The sequence below is a fragment of the Mastomys coucha genome, unplaced genomic scaffold, assembly GCF_008632895.1.
Source record: "Mastomys coucha isolate ucsf_1 unplaced genomic scaffold, UCSF_Mcou_1 pScaffold22, whole genome shotgun sequence".
NCBI lineage: Eukaryota > Metazoa > Chordata > Mammalia > Rodentia > Muridae > Mastomys > Mastomys coucha.
The window spans coordinates 231,392,300-231,416,491 of record NW_022196905.1 but is presented as its reverse complement, the minus strand read 5'-3'; the positions used below and the strand labels follow the sequence as shown (position 1 = coordinate 231,416,491).

The following is a 24,192-nucleotide window of genomic DNA, read 5'->3' as shown; positions in this document are numbered from 1 at the left end:
GAGAGGAGGGGAGAGGAGAGGAGAGGAGTTGGAGGAGGGGAAGATAGGGAAGCAGGGAAGGAGGGAAGAGGAGAAGGGGGGAGGGGAGAGGAGAGGGTGGGGAGAGGAGAGGTTGGGGAGAGGAAAGGGTAGGGAGAGGGAGGAGAGTGCAGAGGAGGGAAGGGGATAGGTGAAAGGGGAGGGGAGGGGTGAGGAGGGGAGTAGATAGGATTGCCAACCTTTGAGTTATCATCACACACTCAATCTCTTCTGTCTCCTCTCTCTTCCTTGGATTCTCTAAGCAGCCTTTTGGATGAAAGATGGATTACTGTGATCAAAATCTCTTCTTTGCCAGTCAGTGACCCATCAGAGATAAAGTCACTTGCCTTATGTAACTCACAGCTTTTTAAGTTCATGAAAAAAGCACTCAGAATTCCACAACCAAATACACGGCACAGGAAATATCCTTTATTATACTGTACATTTATTTGATATTTTTTTTCCCCATGAAGAGAACAACTTTCAAAATAAACCCAAAGCAGACGCAGAGATCCGCATGATGCTTGAACGGTCGGTGACACGGAGAAAATGAGAATGTAACAATCCTATGTACACAGATGTAGAGACAGTAGAGCAAGGGCAGGCACCCCCCACTTCACAGTCACCAACTGGGGCCAAGCACCATGCCTGTGGGCAGAGCTGTGGGGCCCCAGGCCTGCAAACACAGGGCAGAGTGACACCCTCTGCCTTCTCAGTGCTAGAGGGATGCACTTGACTTCTTCTCAAACACCAGGGCTTTCTGGCACGAGATGAAAAGAAACCTCTGGAAAAGAGGAGCTACGGGACACACCGGAAAATCAAAGCTCTGCAGGCAGAAACCTCTACTTCTAAGCCCAAGAGATGGTCAGTTATGGGGTCACTTCTGGAAGCTTCTGAGGTGACATGCTTTCTTCATCGTGACTTTAGCACAAGGATGTTATTGTGCTTTCTTCTGGTTTATGTTTTCAACTGGATGTGTCTTTTGATGACCTGCTCAAATCCCTGTTTTTATAGAGATGTGCCCCCCCAAAACCCAAAGATGTAAAGTTCCTCTCTCAAGCTATAGCTAACTGGCTGCAAAGCCACTGCTGGTCAATTCTAAATGCTGTGCTGCTTCCACCACACCAAACACCTACTCTGACCACTTCTTCACCATAGTTTTTAAACGAAATAAACAAATTCATGAAGTGAGTGAGCTTAATGGGGTAGAAATGATTTCTTTGGTAAGAACATGTCCATCTTACATGACCAAATCTAGAAAATCTAGACTGGATGACTGTGTGACAGGGGACAACTGGCTTCCACCTGGGCAGGAACTCCCTCTGAGAATTAAGGCAGTTTAGGGACCTTCATTGAGCAGGATCTGTTGTGAGTTAGTCTCCACTTTCTCTTCTGTCTCACTTGACTCTAGAATGGAGACTGGCAGGTGGAGACTAAGTAATGCTAAAGTCTTAAACAGAGGTCTCACATATCATAGGAAACAATTCTCTAAAATTCCAATCAACTATCAAGAGTGTCGAGTGTCACATACAGTACTGAGGAGCATGCTGGTCCTGCTACTAAAAAAAGTTAGTCAGAACACAGAAGGCAAGCATTACTCATGATAACGCATTAACCCCCATCTGGAAAGTGTGGGTGGAAAGGTGACCTCCTAGCACCTTCATGAGAACCTCCAGGGGCTTTCTGGGTGTCTTGCCCCTCTCCCACTAGAGCACCTGGGCCTGGAGCCATGAACCACTTTGTCCCAGTCTCAGGAGCCGACTTTGCCACAAAGCAGCACCATTGCTTTAGTCTGGGGCTCATTCGGCTAGCACCACATTTTCAACTTCAACCCCCGAGAGAGGACAGTGTCTGCAGGCGAAGAGGCCACTCAGATAGTAACAAGAAAATGGCGGCCCTGTGCTGATCCAAGGCACCACGGCTTTCTGAGCATGTGCACTTGAGTCAGTCAGGTGGTTTCTTCCTTCTCAGGCCTCACTGTTCAAAGGGTGACTTGTCATCAAAGGCGATGACAATGCCTCTCGGTGAGCCAGTGGGGGGAGATGAGTAACATCCTCCTGCCCTCCTCCCAACACTTTGTTCTGCTGAGAAACATTCCTTCCCCTTAAGTGGCACTTTGTGCATTCTGTTTGGTGTCAGCCCGTGGTAGGGTAAACACAGAGTTCCCTGGTGCTCTGGACTGTGAAGACAAGATGGGGACGGAGGGTCCACCCAGATCCCTAGGGAGCAGAGACCTTGAGCAATCGAGATTTCTCATCTTCTCACCAGGGAAGTGGGGGAGGTGGGAAGCAGCCTTCCTTTCTATGGGACAGCTGGGAGGTAGTGAGGGTGAACATGGATTGTTTAAATAATAATAATACAATACTTTAAAGGGAACAACTGGAAAGGAATTACTACTCGTAAGAGGTGTTGAGGTTGATGCTAAGAGGGCCCTGGCTTGCACCTACCTTGCAGTGGAAGGGAAAGCTTTTCCACTCAAATACTCCAAGACATTTGCCAATGAGGGATGCCTTGAACTGACATGGCCTTCTTACATGGAAAAATCAAATTTCCTCTAAGGAACAACTCAAGGATCCTGATTTGGGGGGAAATTTTGGAGCATCCTCAGAGTAAACCATCTCCTCATCCCCAGCTGGCCTCACCTGGCCTCTTTTTACAGCCTCCATGAGACACGGGGGCATCCTAGTTTCTCTATGTGCCTCCTTCAAGACTCCAATCACACACACACACATGTATGCACACATGAACACACACACATATATACATACGTAGACACACCCAAACATGCACTTATAGACAGACAGACAGACACACACACACACACACACACACGCATACATGCACGCACAACCTATGAAAGGGAATCCCACTATCACAATGGCAACCTGTGATTCTAGATTTCAAACAAGGGCATAAGATACTTAAGGCAGAAACATAAATCCCAAGGAGATGCCATCAATTTACCAAATCATCCTTTCCCCGCAACGAACCGAAACTAACCACCAGAGGGCACTAGTTGCAAGTCTGTGTCACACGTGAACTTAGAAATTTCCTGAACCCTGTCCCTGCCAGTCAGCATACCCTCCCTGAACATGAGAGCCTGTACTGGGCTGTGGTAAGTCCCATTGTGCCCTCCAAGGTACCAAGTCAAGTAAATAAAAAAACCAGGCCATGTTCAGAGCCAATGGACTCCACTGCTCAGGACCCCTGTCTGCTGAGGTTCCCAGGGGGATACCATAAAGAACCATGGCAGCCTATCAACACCCACCTAAGACACCCACCTAGCCTCACAGGACAGAGATCCCTGATGAGCACACATCTCTGGCTTCAGAGGGACCCTGCCTTAATCCCTAGGAAAGTCTTAGGAACTACCCATATGTCTGACAGGACAAGGGTGGCCTTGACAGGCATAATTTGTCTAGAGGTTACCATCTTTCTGAAGTATCTGACTTTAGGGAACTTCTTCACTGGTAGTACAGCTACATTCTTCCCCGAAATCATGGTTTGGGGACCACCCAAACACCAGACGTTAGAGTAATATTCTAGAACATACCAAAGCCAGCCTTTGACCAGCTAGATAGCTAAGTCAGAGAGTTTCTGCCCAGCCCTTCCCCTCCCCTAGAACACCTACCAGCTGCATTTTCAGTGAAAATAAAGCCCTACCCCCAAGCAGAGGCTCAGATATCAGAGCGTGACTGGATAAATGGAAAGAGAAGGGTAACCCGCACACCTTGGTCCCCACACAGACTCCATCAGGGTTTGGTTGGGCTTTTGATATCTAACCAGAAGCCAATCTTCTCTCCGCATGGGTGAACTGAAGATTTCTTTTATAATATGAAGTCCAAGCAAATCCCAGAGGGGTTTCTGTCCAAGCTGTGAACCTCAGCTCAGGTGTGCTCCCAATACAGTAAGCTTGCCCTCAAGCCAGAGTTCCAGAATTCATATCCCACTTCCTCTTTCCAGCCTCTTCCTCGAAGCTCACCAGTTCCCCACACTCACTGCCGTCAGGCCAGATGAACAGAAGGTGAACAAAAACCAGAGTCACAGAATCATTAGTAACTGAGAAAACAGGATCATTCAGGAAGGGATCTTCCAGGAGAGGAATCCCAAGGTGGTGTCCGAGTGGGGGCGAAGAGGATACCCTGGACCTGGACGTTGGCACATGGGTTCCTCTTCCTCCTCAGGGCCAGGTTCAGATAGCCAGCCAGTGCCGCAACTGAAAAAGGACAGCAAGGCCACTATAGTGAGGACAGAGCCAGTGGGAACTTAGAGGGCAAGGGGCTAGCTGGTTGGGGCCACATGAAGCAAAGAGCAGACAAAACAAATAGCCTCCTTGCTGACCTGGACCTCAGAACACCTTCCCTAATTAGTGCTAAGGCTAGATGCAAAGAAACCACCCCAAAAGGAGGTCCACAGGTACCACTCTCACTGCTTGGGGCAGCAACACGCTATTAATGCCCTGCAACTATGCCTTCAAGGTGTAAAATGCTTAGCTTTGTTTGATGACACTAACGTGACAACTCAGAGGCAGAACAGAAGTCCAGCACTTGGCATCTCAGGGCTAGAATACAGAACGGCAATAGCAGGAGCCTGGCTGGAGACACAGCAGTCTCATCTCCTGCCCTGTCACCTCAGTCCCTAAGGTGAAGGTGGCTGCCATCTGGACTTTCCTAACTCTGATCTTGCTTGGGGACACCCAACAGGGACCAACCAGAACCCCACCACATCCTGCCCCACACAACTCAAGTTCAGCTCTGCCTCTACCTGGAACTGTCTCACATCTCTCTGGGCCACCAGGTGGTGCTCATTCTCCGGGGTGATTCCGTAGGCCACTTTCTGCAAGAAGGGAGAAGGAGGGAAGCCTCAGGAGCCCAGGGAAAGCAGCCCACGGGTGAAGTCTTTGCCTTACAAAGTACGGACATTTGAAAAGGCCAACAGCACTAGTTTGTATGCCCAAATAAGTGTCATAATATACTAAGTCAGAATAAGAGGTACCTCTGCTGTGTGTGTGTGTGTGTGGATCTATAATGTATATGATATATATATATTGTGTACACATATATATGTATATATATACATATATATGTATATATACAACCATTTCAGAAACCCCTGATTTAGGCTGTGCATATTATGATGATTAGAAAAATGGTAGCGGGCTCAGACAAAGAGAAATGGGATATCTGAGGACATCGCACACATTGAAAGGGGGGCAGGCATGGCTGAGCTTTGCCTTCTCATGTGAACAGCAGCATGCTGGAAGCAATTCCCACTGGCCAGGTTCTTTACTTAGTACCCGAGCGTCCTTCTCTTCCAAGCTACACAGTGTTATTCTCAGGTTCCAGATGTACAAACTGAGGCTCCGGATGGGTCTTCTTGCCAAATGAGGCAGGTATGCTAAACCAAATTATCCTCTATCTCTGCCTCACCTCAACAGGACAGCCACCCCCCCTCGTGCCACAATAGCCACCCAGAGCTCACCTCCCAAAGGGAGCCCCTTATGCTGAAGAATTTGTAGATGACATAGGCAGGTACCAGGATCATGGACGAGAGGGCAATGCCCCACCCAACCCAGTTGGCCCAGGGAGGATAGACGTAGTCATCATAGGTGAGCGGCTTGAAGTTGATGATGCTGACCACCACCACAAACTGCAGGAAGAGAGGGGCAGGGAAGGAAGATGGATGCAGGAAGAAATGGGAGGAAGAACAAAAGTGAGGTTGGAGCCAGCACAGCAGCCCCTGAGGGACCTGGCTGAACTCCCACTAAGATGAAATATCCTCCATCCCAAGTAAGGCCTGCATGACCAGGGCTTCCAGACCCTAGCACCTCCTCCCTTAGATCATAAGTATGCACACCCTGTCCCCAACCTGGACTCAGCCACCCTACCCGACAGGCACCAAAGCCACACCCTACCCACCAGGAGGAAGGCGGGGCTCACAAACTTCCAGCACAGTCTCCAGTACAGGCCTGGCTTAAAACCCATCATCTGCTGGATGTCGTTGCTGAACCTGTCCACACCTGTGAGAACATGGGGCAAGCGTGTCACAGGGAACCCAGAGATTCAGGACTGGGGCCTCCCCCTGAAGCCATTCCATGAGCTTTTGGCAGAATGTGGGGGCAGGTGGCAGGAGATTGACACAGTGGAATGCAGGAAGCCTGGCAGGCACTTTGATAATGGCAAACAAGGGATCAGACAAACTCTGGGACAGTCACCTTGCAGATGTCACTCTGATTATCTTACAAGACAGAAGCCAGAGCTTAGAGAAGGGAGGGCAAGACTGAGGAGCTAGGTGCCTCAATCCCAGCCTGGAACTTTCTTCTAGCATAGACTTTTAGTGAGAACAGTCTGTCTGTCTATATATATGTTCATGCACATGGACACCCAAACCAGAATCTAAAAGAGATCACCAAATGCTCTCACCATGATCTCTTCCAGAAAGAGTAAGAATGTGATTCACCAAGGGGAAACGCACAGTTATAATACATTTGACAGTTTAGTAAATAAGATACAGGATATCTATTTAAATTTTAAGTCCTAACACATAATAGAAAAAATCAGTATCAGTAGATTCTATGCAGTAGTTGGGTCCTATGAATCTAAAACTGTATGTTCATTTTTCACCTGAGGTTCAAGTTTAGCTGGGCATCCTGTTTTGTTTGCTCAATCTGTCTGGTTTCAGGATCTGCAGCTCTCTACTGATTCTATTTCAGATGCTGGTAGTGGGTATCTTCCAGGTCTTACAGCCCAATGAGCTGAGGATTGCAGGAGCAATGTATAACAGGAGCTGCTGATCTCTGGAGATCTGTCCAGGTGACTGTTCTGGACATGAAACCCCTTTTCCCTTTCTGGATAACACAGACTCCAGAAGTCCTAGAGACCAACACTTGTGATACTCGCTTACCATAAAACCAGGAAACTCCAATGGCCTCCATAAGTACCGCAAACAGAATAGAGGTGCCTGCTGCAAAGGTGTCCAGCAGAGTGAGGACATAAATCCCTCCCTGGGGCACAGAGAGAAAGGGCTTAAGTCATCCTTGGCTATAAATACTCACCAACTACATCTACCAAATCCTACTCATCCCTATTCCCACCTGCTCAGGGCCCTGGTTACTAACATTCATGACAGGGCTAAGGTATAGTTCAGTGTGTCTGCATTCTAACCAAGGGCTTTAGGAGCTGCTGGCTGCAAGTGTTTTGTTTGATAAACAGTATGGTAAGCTTCCAGGGAACTTCTGTTGGCTCTAAGTCAATGAGTAATAAATAATGGTGCTTGGAGAACATCAGCCCCAGAAGTAGCAGAAGGCAAAGGGATCTGTTGTCTTATAGACATACTGTTTAACAGAGCCATTGTGCTCGGCCTCACCCAGCCCACCCCAGTACCAAGGCTGAGAATGTCTGGATTTTTGAAATACAGTCCTAGAAAGCCCAAGAGTGTCTCATGTCCATCCTTACCTTGGTTATGCAAAACAATGCCAGAAGGAAGGTACTGATGGTGACAACACACGTGAAGAGTTTCCGGTGTCGCTTCAAGACCTGAAAGTCATCAGCTAGTCCAGTGATGACTGCTTCCATGCCTCCCATCTATAGAGAACCGGGAAGGTGGGGTGGGGATGAAGGGATTCTTGTGGTCCAGTATCAACCTCAGTTACATAAGACGTTCCAGAAAATAGCAGACCCTGCCTTCCTCGTAAGCATCTTTGCCCTTTTTCTACCCCAGTCTCAACCAAGCTCAGGTTATATTGGGATGGTGAAGAGTTAACTCTTGCCTGCCTCAGCAACAAGCCCCTGACCCCTGACTAGCTCAGCCTGAGTCAGTACCAATGAGGACTAGAGTGAGGGATAGAGTTCACAAATGATACACGTACACACAAATAGGGCCTTCTGGAAACATCACCCAAAGAACTTTTCCAGAGTGGAAATTTTATCCTATAGTAGATGACAAGGTTCCTTGCTGCCTTTTTAATCCTCAAGCAAAGTGGTCTCTTTAAATACAGACTCTTGGAGTCTATTCCTTATGAGCCACTATTGCAGCAGACAATAATCAGACATGTCTTTTGTTCCTCTCCTCTGCCCTTGGCAGACATTGTTAATCAACACCAGTACTCTATCCTGGGGTCTGGAATCAGCCTCAGACTGCTCTCCAACACAGTGCACTAGCAGATCCACCAAGTGAAAAGCAAAGCCAGTAAGATCTGTTGGCCAGCCCCTTCCTACATCATTTAAGAATAAATGGTGGAAACAGACATAAAAAGATGTCGGGAACTTAACTCTGCACAAGACTAGATAATAATAATAAAAATAAAACAAGGATCTAGTAACAAAACAGGGTCCAAAATGTTTGGGTTGGTTGTCAGTAATAAAATATAAAGAATGGGCAAGTGCCTGATCACAGAACATTCTATTCATGTCTTTTCTGAAGTCTCTCTACCCATCAGCAAAAGCAGAGTGTTGGGCTGACTTGTCTGAGGCCCAGTACAATTTGGAGTTCCTGTAGGTTCCTGGCTTTGATCTAGGCTATCATTTGGAAGGGAGACTCGTTTCATTGTTTGGATTAAAATAGTGCCCTTGGAAACTGACACCAGACAGCAGCAGCCCTGCAGGCTGAATGCTGGAATGGGTTGCAGGGGTAGAGAAAGGTGTGTTGAGAAAGATCACTCACTGAGCTATCTAGCCCTAGAGCCAGGAGCATCAAGAAGAACAGGACGGCCCAGAACGTGGATCCCGACAGAGTAGAGATGGCTTCTGGATACAGGATAAACACAAGACCAGCTCCTGTAAGAAATATTAGGGCCTGATCAGTGGCTGACATGCTCAATAAAGGCTGCACAGAGCACGGGAGCTCTACCCTAGCCTCAGGACACTTGGTCAGCATAGACTTTGGAGCCACAATTGAGTTGTGCTAATGTCTGGATCTCTGTTTCCCTAGCTGCCCTGTGTCAAAGACTTGATCTCCAGATGGTGCAATTGTATAGTGATTCTAACTTCAAGAGATGAGGCCCAATGTCGTCTTCCACTCTTTGAGGATGCACCCTTGTAGGAGATCCTGGGACACAAGCTCTTTTTTTCTCTCTCTCTGCTTTACACCTTGGCCATTAGGTGAACAGATTGTTCTACCATGTGGTCCCACCATAGGCCCCAAAGCAAGAGCACCAATTAGACATTGTGAGTAACCCTGTTACTTCGTACATCAATTATCTTGGGTGTTTTGTTAAAAAGCAAATGAACACAATCTGTGTATCAAACAAGCATCAGAGAGAGAGCAGCACCCTGTCTAAGCAGCTCTAAGTCATGTGTGGCCAACCTGCCTTCTACCTTGTGCGATTCTACTCTGGTTCTCAGAAATTCACGATTCTTGGGATCCATTAAAGGTTGCCCTTCCCAGGGTCTCATCTTCCTTATGGCCTTAAGAACACAGAAGACCATAGAGAAGAACAGAGGTTCCAGAGTCAGGCTGACTGGGGCCAAATGCTAACATCACCTCTCACTAGCTCATATGTAGCTTAAATCCCCAATCCCTCATCTTTAAAGAGAATTTATTAACCCCTGCCTTGCAGCTTTGGGAGTACTGAGTGGAAGGACGTATGCTGGTATGTTTTGAATATAGTTTGTCCCCACTAAAATTCATGCTCAGGCTTGCTCCCAAAAATAGTGATGTGAAGAGGATTGAGAGCCTCAAAAATTTAATTAGATGTTAGTGAGATTAACCCTCCTTTGGGGGAGTTCCTACTTTCTAAGAGTTAAGAAGGCTCTCAGGAGTAGGTTGCTATAAATCAGGGCTTTCCCTCCAAGCATGGCTCTTGACACACAGACATTTCTACTACTTCTCTATAGTAAAATAGACAGATATGACCTAAACTAGAAGTCTAACTGATAACCAATCTCCATGCTCTGGACTTCCAGAGGTATAAGCTAGCTTAGGTTGCCAGGATGGAAACCTTGCCAGGTCTTAAGGGAAAGTCCAACAGATGGGAGTCCAGAAGCCTCCATAGCCAGACCTCTCCAACTATAGAGGCATTATGAAGCCAGCTCAATCTCTCTTCATTTAGCTGGAAGCAAAGTGGTTTGGCCACCTACCTTCAGTGGCAACATCCTCAATGTTGACCTTATGTTCATGGGCCATGTAACCAAGGATGGAGAAGATGGCAAATCCAGAAATAAAACTGGTAACACAGTTGATGGTGCTGGTCAACAGAGCATCCCTGGTAGAGAGAGAGGCTGCTAATGACAGTCCACATGACTCCATCCCTATTCTGTCCATGAACCACTGGCCCATCTATGGAACATTCAGGCAGATCCAGCCTCAAAGGTAATCCCTCCTTTCCATTTTCCTCCTGTCATATGGACCCCAAAGCCTGGCCATAACTGTGTAAGTACCTGCTGGTGCAGTGCATATCAAAGAGCTAACCAAAAGCATGCAGTAAACTCTTGGGGATCAGAATTACTCTTTCCATAAATAAACTTTGTCTTTCTCTGTCTCCTAGCTCCTTGTATGGTCATTTCAGAGTGTTGCTAAGATGAGCCACCCTTCCTTCTTGTCTTATTTCTAATGACTTTAGCATATACTCGTCTTGGCAAACAAAATAAAGCAATTCATTGATTCACAGACACACTGCCTCCCTGTCTTGCCCATGTCGCTCCTTACCATAACTTATGCCATCCACTCCACATCTGCCTATTGTAATCTCAATGATCCTCCCAGACTTGCCTTGAGTATACTTCCAGACTCTTAATGGTGGCAGCCTACTAAGGGGATGGCCACCCCATTTTCCGACCTCCCTAAGACCTCTCCTGGCTGGACATTCATCCTGTTCCTTCTTGAATCAAAGATAGTTATTCTGCCTTAATTGTTAAATGGAGTGAGAGAGGGAGGCCCAAATCTTCCAGCTCTAAAGTCCTCATCACACAAGGCCTGGAGGAGGTAGCATTAGGTTTTTATTCATCCAAACTGGAGTTTTCTTCTGTGTCCCACTTGCTCTGAAGTCTTACTTCTGAGCCAGCTTGCCCTTCCATCCTGTTCATTCTCCCCCTGCCTGATGGAGTATCTGAGTCTTACTTCTGAGCCAGCTTGCCCTTCCATCCTGTTCGTTGTTCCCCTGCCTGATGGAGTATCTGTTGGACAGAGTCAGACAGCTTCCCCATCTCTTGAAGCCATGCTGTGCTCCTCTGTTGTGGTGATCCTTTCCCCATGGACTCCTATAGCTGCTGACCTCAACTTTCCCAAGAGGTGTCTTCTAGTGAAATCTGCTCCTTGGACCCCATAGATCACATCAAGGTTCTCAGAATGACCAGGGTGGTCCACAGGGGACAGTCACGTCTAGATAAAACCCTCTCTGTTCCTACAAGGGCCAACTCCAGGATTCCTAGTGTTGGCAAACACTAAAAGGGTGCTTACCTGTAACAGTTGTTGTCAAATTTATTGTAACTGGCAAATGCAATCAAGACTCCAAATCCAGCCCCCAGAGAAAAAAATATCTGGGTTGCAGCATCAATCCACACCTGTAACCAGTCAACAGAACTTATCACCATCTCTACTTCCTACAGACTGCATGACTGCCTTAAGAGTGCGGTAGACTAGGAAATGTGCTAACAGCCTGGACTCTTTCTAGATTCTCCTGGAGTCAGACAGCAGAGTAATGTTCTGGTAGTCCAACCGATCCATTTAATCCCCAGATTTTTGAAGAAATGTAATAAACTAGAAATTCTAAGCTAGAAGGTTGACAGGGCAAGACCAAAAGGGTTCTGGCCATCTCAGGAGCTATGATGATGGGATCTTAAGAAGACAGTGATTTCTGCAGATGGTGGCAACCAATGGAAGCCTTTAGACATAATGGAATTTACTTTTCTAGCTTCCCTCCCTAATGACAAAAGTAGATGGATGGTGGACTAAAGATTTCAGCTCTTCTCCAATCTCTATGACGTGGTTTGGCCCTAGACAATCACCAATATGCAAGCTTGGAGATATATTACATATTTATATATTATAATATCTATATATATTACATATGTGTATATTTTACATATTATTATAATTACATCAATATGCCTAAACTAAGTGAAATAGTGTCCTCCATGTCTCTATTTGTTATTATTCTGGATTTCCCCAACCTCTGACTATAATGGGGAGAAGGCAGATTCATTCACTGAGATTGCACTAAGGACTCAGTGCCTGCACAGCTGACTAAACGAGGGGAAGCTAAAGAGGTGCAGAACCCATGGAAGCCTGCTTTGCTTCACAAGTTTCAAGATGACCCATGGTCGGTGGTCTATCATCTCCCTAACATAGGAAAGAAGTTGCTTCTTGGTCCTTGATCTACAGCACAGTGGTAAGCTAGACATTCAACTAAGAAAGAAGCATATTTAAATATGTCCCTCTTAATGCTATGTTACTGCACTCATCACCTCCCAGCATAAGAAGCATCCTACCACCTGGCCATTGGGTAGGTAGGTGAACCCTGGGCACTCACCGTGGCCTCCTTGAGGCGGTAGAAGTCAATGTGCAGGTAGGCATTGATGCCATTGGAGGCACCAGGCAGTGTGACGCCATGGACCAGGAGCACGAATAGAACAAAGTAAGGCAGGGTGGCTGTGATCCAGACAACCTGAGCAATAGACAAGATGGCTGTGAGAATCCCACCCTGACTATGACCTGGGGAGGTACCAGGACAAGGACACTGGGTCTTTTCTCTGACCACAAACATTCCATCCACCACTTCCCTTCTCTTAGTGTTGGAGGTGCCATCTTCATTTCAGGGCCAGGTCCTTGGCCTGACCCCAGGGACAGAACAATGAACAGTTGCAGGGCTCCCTTGGAGAAGCTCAGAACTGATCAAGTCAGTCACTGAGAGAATAGAGATGAGATGGAAGATGAGGTCACCAAGGGAAAAATCTAGGTTCTCAAAGCCCCTGAAGCCTCATTCTCAGCAGAGCTGCCTCTCTGGGTCCCTTTATGCTATTTTATATGGCACTGAGCATGTTCACAACATAAGGCAGTGTCAGTCAGTCCTGTCAGCCTTGCCTCCATGACACGACAGACATGGTTTGTTAACACCTGACTTACTGGCAGAGTATTTAAAAGTCCCAGTCCCTCCCCTCACTCCCTCTCTCTTCTCTTTATTTCCTTCCTCTCCTTTTACACTCTTCTTCTCCTTTAGCCCTTCCTCCTTTGTATGCTTTTGTTTCCTTCAGTGTTGAGAATAGAGCCCAGGGGATCAAACCCAGAACTTTCTATGCGTCAAGCAAACACTGGCTCACTTGTAGCCCAGGCTCCCTCAAATTCATGATCCTCCTGCCTCAGTCTCCCAAGTACTGGGATTATAGACATGTGCCTAACACTTAGCTTCTCTATTTTTTCTTTATCCACATTTCATTACATCCTCTCAAGTCTAATACACGTGGCTGGGCAGAAAATAGGAAAGAAAAAAAAAGAGAAAAACAATTCTCCACCTCAGTAGGAGCAGATTGAGATCAAGACAAGCTATCTTTGCAGAAACACAAAGGGGAAGAAATTACCTTCAAACTCAAAACAGATAACCACACCCTGCCCTACATGGAGAAACAGAGAAAGGGGTGAGTAGGAGGGTTGTCATTGTCACTGATCCTTCATCTCTTGGCCTCACATTAAAGTACCCCAGGGGAGTTATATACAGGAATGTGGAAAACAGTCCCCCGTCCTGAGATTTGAGGTTTAGGTGGTCTAAGGTACAGCCTCAACTCCAGTACTTTTTTCCCAACTGAGGTCAATGTGTAGCCAAGGTTAATGTCTTCACTCTTGATGCAGCTGTGAGCTGTAGCATTTTCTTTGCAGAAAAGCTGTGCACCAAACTGAGCCAGGGCTGGGTAGTCAGACCCAAAGAAGACAAAGCTAAAACATGAGTGGTCCTATAGCTTAAAGACCAAGTTGTTCTTTCCCTACAGCTCAGGAACTCTGCCTCCTAAAGAAAGCATACACCACCCTGGATAGAACATGGAAGACTTAGGACCTGGCTGAGAGCAACGTTCTTTGTCAGCCTAGAAAGATAAGGGTCCAAACAAAAATTGACACATTATTGACAAACTCCCATGTTTTTCCATACTCATGTTTAAAGGCTGGGATTTTTCTTCCTGATTTTCTTGTTCCTAGTATATATGGTTCCTTTGAAATGTTTGTTAGGTGAATGAATGAACAGTCACATGGAAGAAAAGTTACATTAAAAAAGGAGACAGATGATGGGATATAGAGTGGGCTTTGGTTAAATGAATGGATGGATGGATGGGTAGCTAAGTGGGCAGATAGTTGAGTAGGATGAAAGAATGCAAGAGGAGGTGAGTTAAAAATCAGAAGGACAATGGTGAATGACAGTCAACAGAAGAATGAAATTACAAGCAAACAAATAGGAGAGGAAAGACAGTGAGTAGACTCTCCAGTGGTGAGCACACCTGGTTCTGAGGGAACCAGGAAGGCTCTCCCACTTTATGGCATCCAGTCAGTCACTCCCGAGTTCTATGAATATCTTTGAGAACATGGGCTTTGGACCTGTGTTCTTTGAGGGGTTATGAGTGCAGAAACATGGTGGACAAACTTGATAACAAAATGGGGAGAAAACCATGCCCTTGAAAGAGAGGCTGTTGCATCTGGGTGGCCTCACACTGGTCTCAGATGATTCAATTTCTCAAACTGGGACAAGTGGATCCCAATCCTTGGCAACAGGAACAAAGAAGAGCCATCATCCATCCTTATCCTAACAGTTACAGTTCCCTGCCACTTGTGTCAACAGCTGTGGACCAGATGTACTGTCTTGCCCAGGAGGCTGGGTGTGACCACACTTCCCCCATGAAAATAGCACCCAATGTTCTGAGTTCAAGGAATCTCCCATGGAGCCTGGAGAGCTCCTGCACCAGCTATGAGTATGGCTCCAACACAGATTTAGTTTTCTCAAGGAACATATAAGGGTATAACGGAGTTGACAGTGAGTGTGTCAAGCATCAAGAAATGCCCGTATATATATTCAAAGTTAAAGCTTTGGGTGGTAAACATGTTTTCAGACATCTAGGGCATTTGTCAAAAACTAGAGGGCATCTTCCTCACATCCATGTTCTCTCCTATGCACATAGCAAAGAAAGAGACCTATGAGCTCTGTTATCTCCATCTCAGGCTTCCTTTTAAGCATGAGATAAAAAACAAAAAGAGTAACTTCTTTTTCTTTTTCTTCTCTGTCACTTCGAACATAATTTTTGTTGTTATTAAACTTAGGTTTGATTTTTTTTTTGAGACATGATCTCACTAGAAGGTTAACCTTCTCTCATAGACCAGGCTGGCCTCAAACTCACAGGCATCTGCCTTACTCTGCTTCCCATATGCTGGGATTAGAGGGATGTCCCATCATATCCATCCCTAAACATAAGTTATGACCCACTTGGATGTGTCTGTGGATAATTTCCTGAAGGTCTTCAGTACCGATTTCAAAGTAATGGCTGATCATAAGACTGAGGAAGACTGAGGCTCATAAAAGGAAAAGCCTCCATTCGGCAGGGTTCTCTATTCAGAGTTGTCCATGGAGAAGCTAAGGTTCCATTATTGAAAATATGCAAGCCTTGAGACTTGTCATGCTTCTAGGTTTCAGGCCAAGGATGGACCACTAGCATTGATGTCGCCCAAAAGCTCATCAAAAATGGGAGCTCCTACCCCACCCATACCAAATAGCTTCTCTGCAGGAAAGATCAGATATCTGAGCTTTATCAGGGTGCTCCTCAGGGTCCTCTTAGACCTTCAGTTGGAGAAACTCTGGTAGGGTCATACTCCAAAACTAAGAATGTAGATACCTCCACAGCTAGAATAAAGCTCCCTACAGTTTGTGGCCAGCTAACCTCACCTACTTGGTAAGTGCCAGTCCAGTGAGAAACCATGTCTTAATCAAACAAACAAAGACAAACAAACATAGTGCACAGGAATGACAACCTGAAGTCTTCTCTTTGGGCCTTACATGTCCACACACACCCAAATACATATATGCATCCCCCCACCCATACAGACCTACACATGTGCACACATATAAGAACTAAAATAAATAAAAACAAAGTCATAGCCACTCTGTATCCCTGTAAAACTTCATTAACTTTCCAGGTTTAGGATCCGTGGTCTTTGAAATGAATTTTGAGGTCATTTTCACTAACGATCAAGACAGTCTTTTATAGAGAAGAATGTATAGGGTATGGCATAATGGTATTGTTGCTTAAGAAAATAAATAAGGAGCTACAAATAGTTTGGTGTAACTGTGGATCATGTGCAAATGACTCTGTTCTGTGTAACTCCACCAGGTCAAGTCAGGAAGACAAGCTAGGATCAGCCTGGATTGACACAGTAGGGGGAAGACAGCTGGAATTTCGCCTTGACCATAAATGAAAATGCAAACAACAACAGCAAAGCTTTTGAATCAATTAAATATTCTAAAGCTCAAATAATCTCTAAATTTGTCTGGCTTTCTCTCTTTTCCCATTCTACTGTGTCTGCTAGAATTCAGGACATCATCTACATATTCCAATGGTCTCTGTGTTCCCAACTTCCAAGCAGCCTAAAAGCTGGTAGTGAAGCAAGCAATGAGGAATGGCTGGGGCTGGCCAGCTCTGTCATCCCATCTCTTCTCCCTGGAAGACGAGCGTCTGAAGTTTCTCAAAGTGTGGTGCAGTTACACTGTGGTATAAACAGATTGTGTTGGCACTCAGGAGAAAGGGAGGCGAGCCATGCTCCTGATCCCTTCTGAACTCCTTCTACTTTGATGTGATCACTGGGCCAACACAGCTGCCACTGACTGTGTGGTCTGGGGTATCCTCTCACCCCAGCTCAAACTGTGCCCTGCTCCCACCTTCCCAAGAGTCAAGCAGTCAACAAAGCATCTTTCCAAGTCATCTTCACTTGCACATTTCTGATTCACTCCAGGCCTCCTCTGTGACTCTGGAGGATGACTAAGAAAAGCTTGTGGGCTATTCCAGAAAGAAATAAGCAATACTCTCAGATTCCTCATCAGCCAGTTTATAAAAGCAATTAAAGACAGGGCCCTGGAATGTCCCAAGTGAAGCTGATTCTAGAAATAACCTCCTCATGGACCACCTGGAGCCTCCATGTGCTCAAACTCAGGGCAGCTTACGTAAATGGGGGCCCTGGCTTCAGTTGACCCTGCAGGGCCAAGAACATCCCTCGTCAGGTCTCCACATGGATGGTGCCTTCATGGTGAAACACTCCTTCTCAACTCAGAAAGTACATCCAGCAAGAGGAACAGAGCATGCTCAAGCATTCCTGCTCCTGTTAGTATCTTGCTAACACCAGTCTTCCTGATGGCAGCTTATGGTCTGCTCATGACTTTGAGGAACAAGATTGGGTTCCATATTAGAATACTAATAGCTCACATCCATCTTCTGCAGACCATCGGATGGGCTGTGTGGCCTGCTCCTGGTGCCAAGAGCAGCACAGAGAAACCTAAGCAGGGCTTGCTCAGGGCTTCTGCACCTTGATAACTTTGCTCACAGGTTCTTCCCCCTTCCTCCTCACTTCTTCCCATGCCTATCCTGACAGGAGTAGCACAAATATCACCTTCTCCACACACCTTTATCCCAGCTGACAGAGCACCCATCGCCTGCAAATGGAACATCTCTGACTTTCTGGCCATGGCCTATAGTAAGAAATGCTGCCTACCCCAAGTCAAAGTGCAGATAAACATACAGCTGGCTGCATCTGTCTGGCAAGATGTAGCTACCTGCTAAGTTGGCTTAATAACAACTTAAAAGCCTACAGCTTATATTTTATTAAGGGATAACTGGATTACCTAATGTGAAATTATTTCTAAGGGTAATGGTAAGCTTAAAAGAGAAAAGCAAACGACATAAATAACAAGTGTAGTTTGTGACCACAAGTGCTTATTTAAAGGAGGCTCCACATAGATGCCTCTGGATAGACACTCAAAATACTACACATCTGGGCCAACCCGAAGCCCATCTGGAACACAAACAGAAGAATGAAATGGAAGAAACAATCTGTCTTCTATTTATATTTGTAGTCTTAGCATCTAAAACAGCACATAGTAGGTGTCCATAAAAACTTAGTAAGTTGAGCTAGGCACTTAATAAAGTTCCCGAAGCTTACCCAGCCATCCTTCAACCCACTAAACATTTACTAAGACCTACTATGTGTCAGGCGTTACATGACAGTGATTCTAGATCGGTTTTGGCATTGAGACAAAGAACAAGCATGAGGCAGGCAGTAGCAGAAGGGCTGTGTCATGCAGGGTCACTTCTGTGAGAAGTGTGCTCTGGGAAGTCAGCTGTCATGATGCGAGATGTCCAGGAAACACAGAAAAGCTATGCGGAAACAATCCCACACCCACTGACTGGCAGCTCCACCTTGGCTCCTAGACGGCCTAGGATGTTCTAAGACGGCCTAGGATGTTCCAGTCCGGTCGGGGGTCCAGACATATGTCCCAGGCAATATCACACAGAGCAGAAGAACCATCAACCCAAGCCAAGACAACTCTCAGGACTGAAAAAGGGGTAAGACATTTGCCATTTTAACTCTCTCTCTCTTATGGCTTGTTACAAAGCCATATCTAAGTAAAACATTAGAGAGAACACTTCCTAGCTCTATCACTTGAATTACAGTTGAGTCCTTCTAGACTGCGTACAGTCCCTGGCAGATTGTTATCCCCATATTAATCCCCAAGCTAAGAATCATCAGGAGCAGAACCCCTAAATATACTCCATCCCAGAGAAGTGACGTCAGAAGGCAGCAGCATCCAAGTTCAAAATGCCACCTCACTAGTCTGCTAATCTCAGTCTTCTCCTAGACACCTGTGGAACTCAGCATTGTTATTAGAACCAAGGCATACATCTAATTATCTTTCAAAACATTTCCCCCCAAACATTCATATATAGACTTGTTGATTCTACAGTAAAGCAAATTGTCAATTTCCTAAGTAAGATGCAGTGCTTACATGCAGTTTCAGGTGAGAATTCAAGGCCAAAGATCAGCCAGTAGTTGTTTTAGCCTCTATCCCAGACCTTAGACAATGCCCAGGCTTTCATCTCTGCTATTATGGAAGTTTTCAAGGAAAGATATCATGAAGGGACTGATCTACTTGCAGCCCTTTACACTGCTGTTGGGCAGAGTCAGGCTCTGTGTAACAGGCTTGTCCACCTAGAGACAGATGACAGTGCAACCTGAACTTGTGCTCCTAGATCCACCTCTTTACACTAACCACGTGGTTGTAGCTAGCAAAATACACACACACACACACACACACACACACACACACACACACACACCACCTTTGTGTCTTTCCAAGGCCAACCTCCCAGCTGAAGAAGCACAGAGACATTACCTTTCCTGACGTCTTCACTCCTTTCCAGAGGCTAAAATACAAGACAACGATGACAACCACCAGGCAGAGCAGCAGCTGCCACTGGGGCAGGCCGATGTCATGGATCCCGCTGCTCTCATGCAAATGTAGGACTCCACGTCTGTGAGCAGGAGAGAGGACAGCATCAGGGAGGATGACTAAGTGCCCAGTGATGGTAACAGGATTTGCCATTCTCCATAATTTTAGGGTTCTTGTGTGGGCCAGCTCTGGTCAGCTATGGCCTGCATCAAGGATGGTTTGCTCAAGTGCCACCTGCAGGCCATGGGAACATGGTGATAAGGGAGGGAAGAACCCTGCTCTTCAGACTGCATTTCCTAAACTACCAGTCCTCAGTAGGAGAAAGAACACTGTTCACACACATTACAACCCTAGCATGTTAATATCTACCATTTGTAGAACTGATGTTTACAAATGTTCCAACCCCAACATGGTAATATCTAACATCCATGGAATTAATGTTCATACAAACACAACAACCTCCCAAACAAAAATCCACCACTGGTAGAATGGATGGAGTGTAGGGTACTATGCAGCACCCAACCCCATGGAGATGGACCTTTCATATCATATGGTCATGGCAGACAAACAAATGAGCATTTTGTCTGATTCCATTCATATGAAGTTCTGTGAAATATGGAAACTTGATCCAGATGGTTAGAAGTCACTCTTGGCTGGAAGAGAGTATGAGCAACTAGGAAGGGACTCATGGGCACTTGTAGGGACCATGATTCCTGGGCTGGGTGTTAGCCACATGGCTATGTTCAGTTGGTGACAGTCCCTGAGCTGGCCATTTATGATATGTTACCCTTCAATAAAGGGCATTTTAAACAACAAAATCAAGCTTAATGAGCATTCTGAAAGCCTAGGGCTTGCAAGACCCCACATACCATGTACAGCAAGGGCATGAAAGACAGAACAGCAAGAAAAATGACCACTTGCTAAGTAGGACCCAAAGGCACTTGGTGACATTGTCAAATGAGACAAATGGATAGATAAAATAGAAGATCAAATCGTGGAAACAGGGCATCCCACAGGGCACAGATGCTCACCAACAATACACACCCTAGAAAGTCAAGCAAGTTGAACAAAGAATACCTTAGTGGAGCTCGGACAACATCTATGCCATGTATTCCTCTCCAAAGGGTGCTGTAGGCTGACTCATTTGGCCCATAGACACACTTGGGAAGCCTCTGGCATTCAACCCCTGCCTCAGTGGGGTTATACTCCAACATCAGCAGTAGCAGTAAGTGTAAAATTATTATAAAGAGTGGCTTTGTTAGGAGGAGTCAGGAAGCTGCAGGAGCCCTCAGAATGGTCTCTGCCTCCTTGCCTCACTCAAAGGCTGTGGCTGGCTGACAGTTGTTGCCTCCAATGTCCTTTCCCCCAGAAAGGTTGGTTCCCCAATCGACCCTTTGATATACATCATTAACCCTTTCAGTTCCTGTGGCTTCTGACTCATCTGGCACAAGAGTATGCCAAGACTGACACAGTATGCCAAGACTGACAGAGTTGCCCTTCAGTATCCCTGGGGGACTGGTTCCAGGACTTTCCATGATACTATAATCAGTAGATTCCCAACTCCCTTTGATAAAATGGCATTGTGTTTGATATTTCTTACGCAGGCCCTTTTGTACATTCTAGATCATCTCTAGGCTATTTAAACACAGTAACAGTAAAGGTGCTATTCCGTATCAATGCAGAGACAAAGACCAGATACAAACTTTTGCTTGTACCTGTTCAGAATAGACACATTTTTCACAGTGTGATATTTTCACAGTGTGCACAAAGGTCTTCCCAGAAAGAGAGGTAAATAAATTACTCCTGGGTGGTTAGGGCTCAGGTCTGGCAGCTACATGTTGAATTTAGCACAGACAAATGTCCTAACCACTTTTTGCCAAGTCAAACAATGTGTCTTCTATTTAAAATAGAAATGAGAACCCAGAGCCACCCCAAGGAGTTCTAGGGAGAAAAGGTGAGTCTCCAGCAAGCATGTTTCTGCTTTTCTTTGTGAGTCTGCCTTCTACTTGTGGTGAACTCCTAACTCTTCAGGTCCTTCATACTGCCCAGGCAACCTTCCATTTTCCCACGTAGACACTTCACTTGCCTGTGTGTCATTCTGCAAACGTCTATGTTCAGCTTCAGATAGTTATCAATTGTACTATATGTTATAAGGAAGCAGCAAATTCATATACTATCCTTCTTAGAATAAAACACTAATTCAAAAGACACACTGATGGTAAAAAAATGTATACATCTTTGATGGAAGGTCAATTTTAATATATATATATATATGTACATATATATATAAAATCATAAATCATATATATGCCTTCTATGCCACACTTCCTCTTCATCCTTCACTTCCCTCAGTTTTCTTCCTCTTCTTCCTCCTTCATGCCCTAAAGAAAATTATGAGATAGGGGCTTTAATTCGAATATAATTTGAAATCTGCCAGGGATACCAGTTGCTCATGTAGCCCCATCTCCAAACAATTTCCCTCTTCAGCTACAGAATTCTCAACTCACATATTAGTATTAGTTGTCTCATGTCAAAATAAATCTGTTTGTTGTTGTTGTTTGGTTGTCTGTTTCACTGTGTAGCCCAGGCTGGCCTGGAACCCACAGTTCTGTTCCTGCTTCATTCTCCCATGACCCACCAGATCAGACAAACGTCAATTTAAAAAAAATGTTTTATATCATAAAGTAATCTGCTGCTATCTGCTCACTCTTAACCAATTAAGTCAAACCTCTGTGGGGTTGGCATGTGGGTAACAAAGTCTTTGATTGGCCACCAAAGATTGAACACACTGAGGCAGATATCTACCCAAATGACAAGCTTCTGCTAGACCAACCCAAACCTTCCAATATCTATCTACTTTCCTGGAAAAATATAATTGGATTTCTGTACCTGAGGGGAGGCTTGAGGAGGTTGGCTTGTAAATCTTGTAGAAGCTTAGGTGCTTGAAAGAGAGCACAGGTAACTGAGAATTGAACCATCTTTACTGGACCAGCACAATAAAAAAAAAAAAAAAAATCAGACTCAGTTCAAATGAGAGCATTTACTCCCAGTCTGGAGATCCACCAGCTTGCCCCTGAGCAGTTAACATTTATGAGTGTGGCCTGTGAAGGTGTGAAGGCCACTACTAATTCTGTGTGCTGCCTTTATCCACTCTTCCATTCATATCAGATGCCTAGTATGTGCAAGAACATGAAGAGAAGTTGAAGAATATAGGATGGAAGGGAAGTCATCCAGGTTCTCCTAGGGGGCCTTGTCCCCAGATCATGTGTGACCTGACCCCATGCTGAGCACCAAGCCTTCTGTAGCTCAACTTTGATCCAGGTTGTGGGTTAAAGGCTGGTGACTCCAACATACATGAAGCTCCCTGGATAGGGGCAATGTGAATAGGCTCATGCAAACATCTCCACCTCTGAGATTTCTCCTTCTCATGAGGATTCCTTTGCAGAATGTGGCCATGCCCTGAGCCCAGGAATTGTCCTCGTCCCCCAGAGGGCAGCTTTAGCTGTCACTGCATCTGGGTTCTAGGCTTCAGGGAGGAGCCAGCAAAGGAAGCTGAGGAGCACTCCCAAGGTTCCATAAAGCGTGCAAGCAGGCCAGGCTCTTCTGGCAAGGTTGCAAGGAGCCAATAGAGCACAGGACAGGCTGGCAGGAGTACACAAGCACAGTGATGGACATGGAGGTTCATGAGCATTGGTGAACGATGAATGAAGTTTTGTGAGTGATCAAAACCTAAAGACACCCACATTCCCCCAAACATCCTGTCTCTGAAGCCCCAGCTCACCTGTTCTGACTTCACCATGTCTTATCTCCTGCCACAACAGTCCCTATGTCTGACTCCTCCTAGTCCTGTCTCTAGGCCTCACTAGCCTGTCCTACACCAGACTCCTTATTCTCTCCCCATAGAAGATGCCACTAGTTCCTCCAGTCCTGGTCTCTCTGCCTCTCACTAGCTCTCTTAAATCTAACCCGGTCTAACCTCAAACTGATGGGACACATCGGTCTAACCTTGTCACTCTTTGTCTCCCAATACTCAGAGACTTCATATCATATAAGACAGAACTTCTCTCCAAGACTATTCTTCTTGTGTGTGAATCTTTCTGGTTATTATTTATAGATGGAGGAAAAGGGTGATATCTCTTGAGTAAAGGTCAAACATACAGTGGCCGCCCTGCCCCCACTCCCCAGGAAGACTCATCCTACCATAAATTACGCATGTCAAGTTGTCAAGTCCAGCTGTAGGGTATACAAACAAGCCTTTCAGCATCAGAGAGCCTTCAGAGCCCACCACTGCCAAGTTCATGCCTCCCTTGCCACATCAGTCTTTTGCTCCTGGCAATAGCAACATACTTGTCTACAGTTTTCAGATGTTTCCCTGATCCTTGGGGGAAAGTCTTGGGATCCTTGGGACTTTCTGTTCCTGCATCCTAGAATACATTTCTGATTTGTCAGCCTGGCCAACCTTTGAGTCCCCCTAGTCTCAAGTCAGAAGTGGTCCCCTGACTTGTAGCTCTTATTTCCAAAGAGAAAAAGGATGGAAGGTGGGATAGGAAAGGAATGAGATGGGAAAAGAAGAAAGGAGAAAAGGGGGTGGAGATTTGGAATGGATATCTATGACCAAGGATAAAGAGTAGTCTGGCCTTACTCGATGCTAAGTTCTGCTTTGTCCCATAATTTTGTAGGTAAAATGTAGAATGGTGTGAATTGCCATCTGGCTAATTGCTCCTCTCTCTCTCTCTCTCTCTCTCTCTCTCTCTCTCTCTCTCTCTCTCTCT

At 45.7% G+C, this 24,192-nt stretch overlaps 1 protein-coding gene across 1 annotated transcript in view; it reads right to left on the bottom strand.

The window, feature by feature from the left end:
• Positions 1-425: 425 nt before the first annotated feature.
• Slc6a2 (solute carrier family 6 member 2) overlaps positions 426-24,192 on the bottom strand; it is a 41,428-nt gene continuing 17,661 nt past the window's right edge. Inside the window, exons 5-15 of the mRNA XM_031340862.1 lie at positions 19,364-19,502; positions 12,485-12,619; positions 11,413-11,516; positions 10,095-10,219; positions 8,680-8,792; positions 7,473-7,601; positions 6,922-7,021; positions 5,937-6,037; positions 5,500-5,667; positions 4,783-4,854; positions 426-4,234 (exon numbers count right to left, since the gene is read on the bottom strand). Coding sequence (XP_031196722.1) covers positions 4,211-4,234; positions 4,783-4,854; positions 5,500-5,667; positions 5,937-6,037; positions 6,922-7,021; positions 7,473-7,601; positions 8,680-8,792; positions 10,095-10,219; positions 11,413-11,516; positions 12,485-12,619; positions 19,364-19,502 — 1,210 coding nt within the window. The 3' untranslated portion in view covers positions 426-4,210. The remainder of the gene's footprint in view (positions 4,235-4,782; positions 4,855-5,499; positions 5,668-5,936; positions 6,038-6,921; positions 7,022-7,472; positions 7,602-8,679; positions 8,793-10,094; positions 10,220-11,412; positions 11,517-12,484; positions 12,620-19,363; positions 19,503-24,192) is intronic.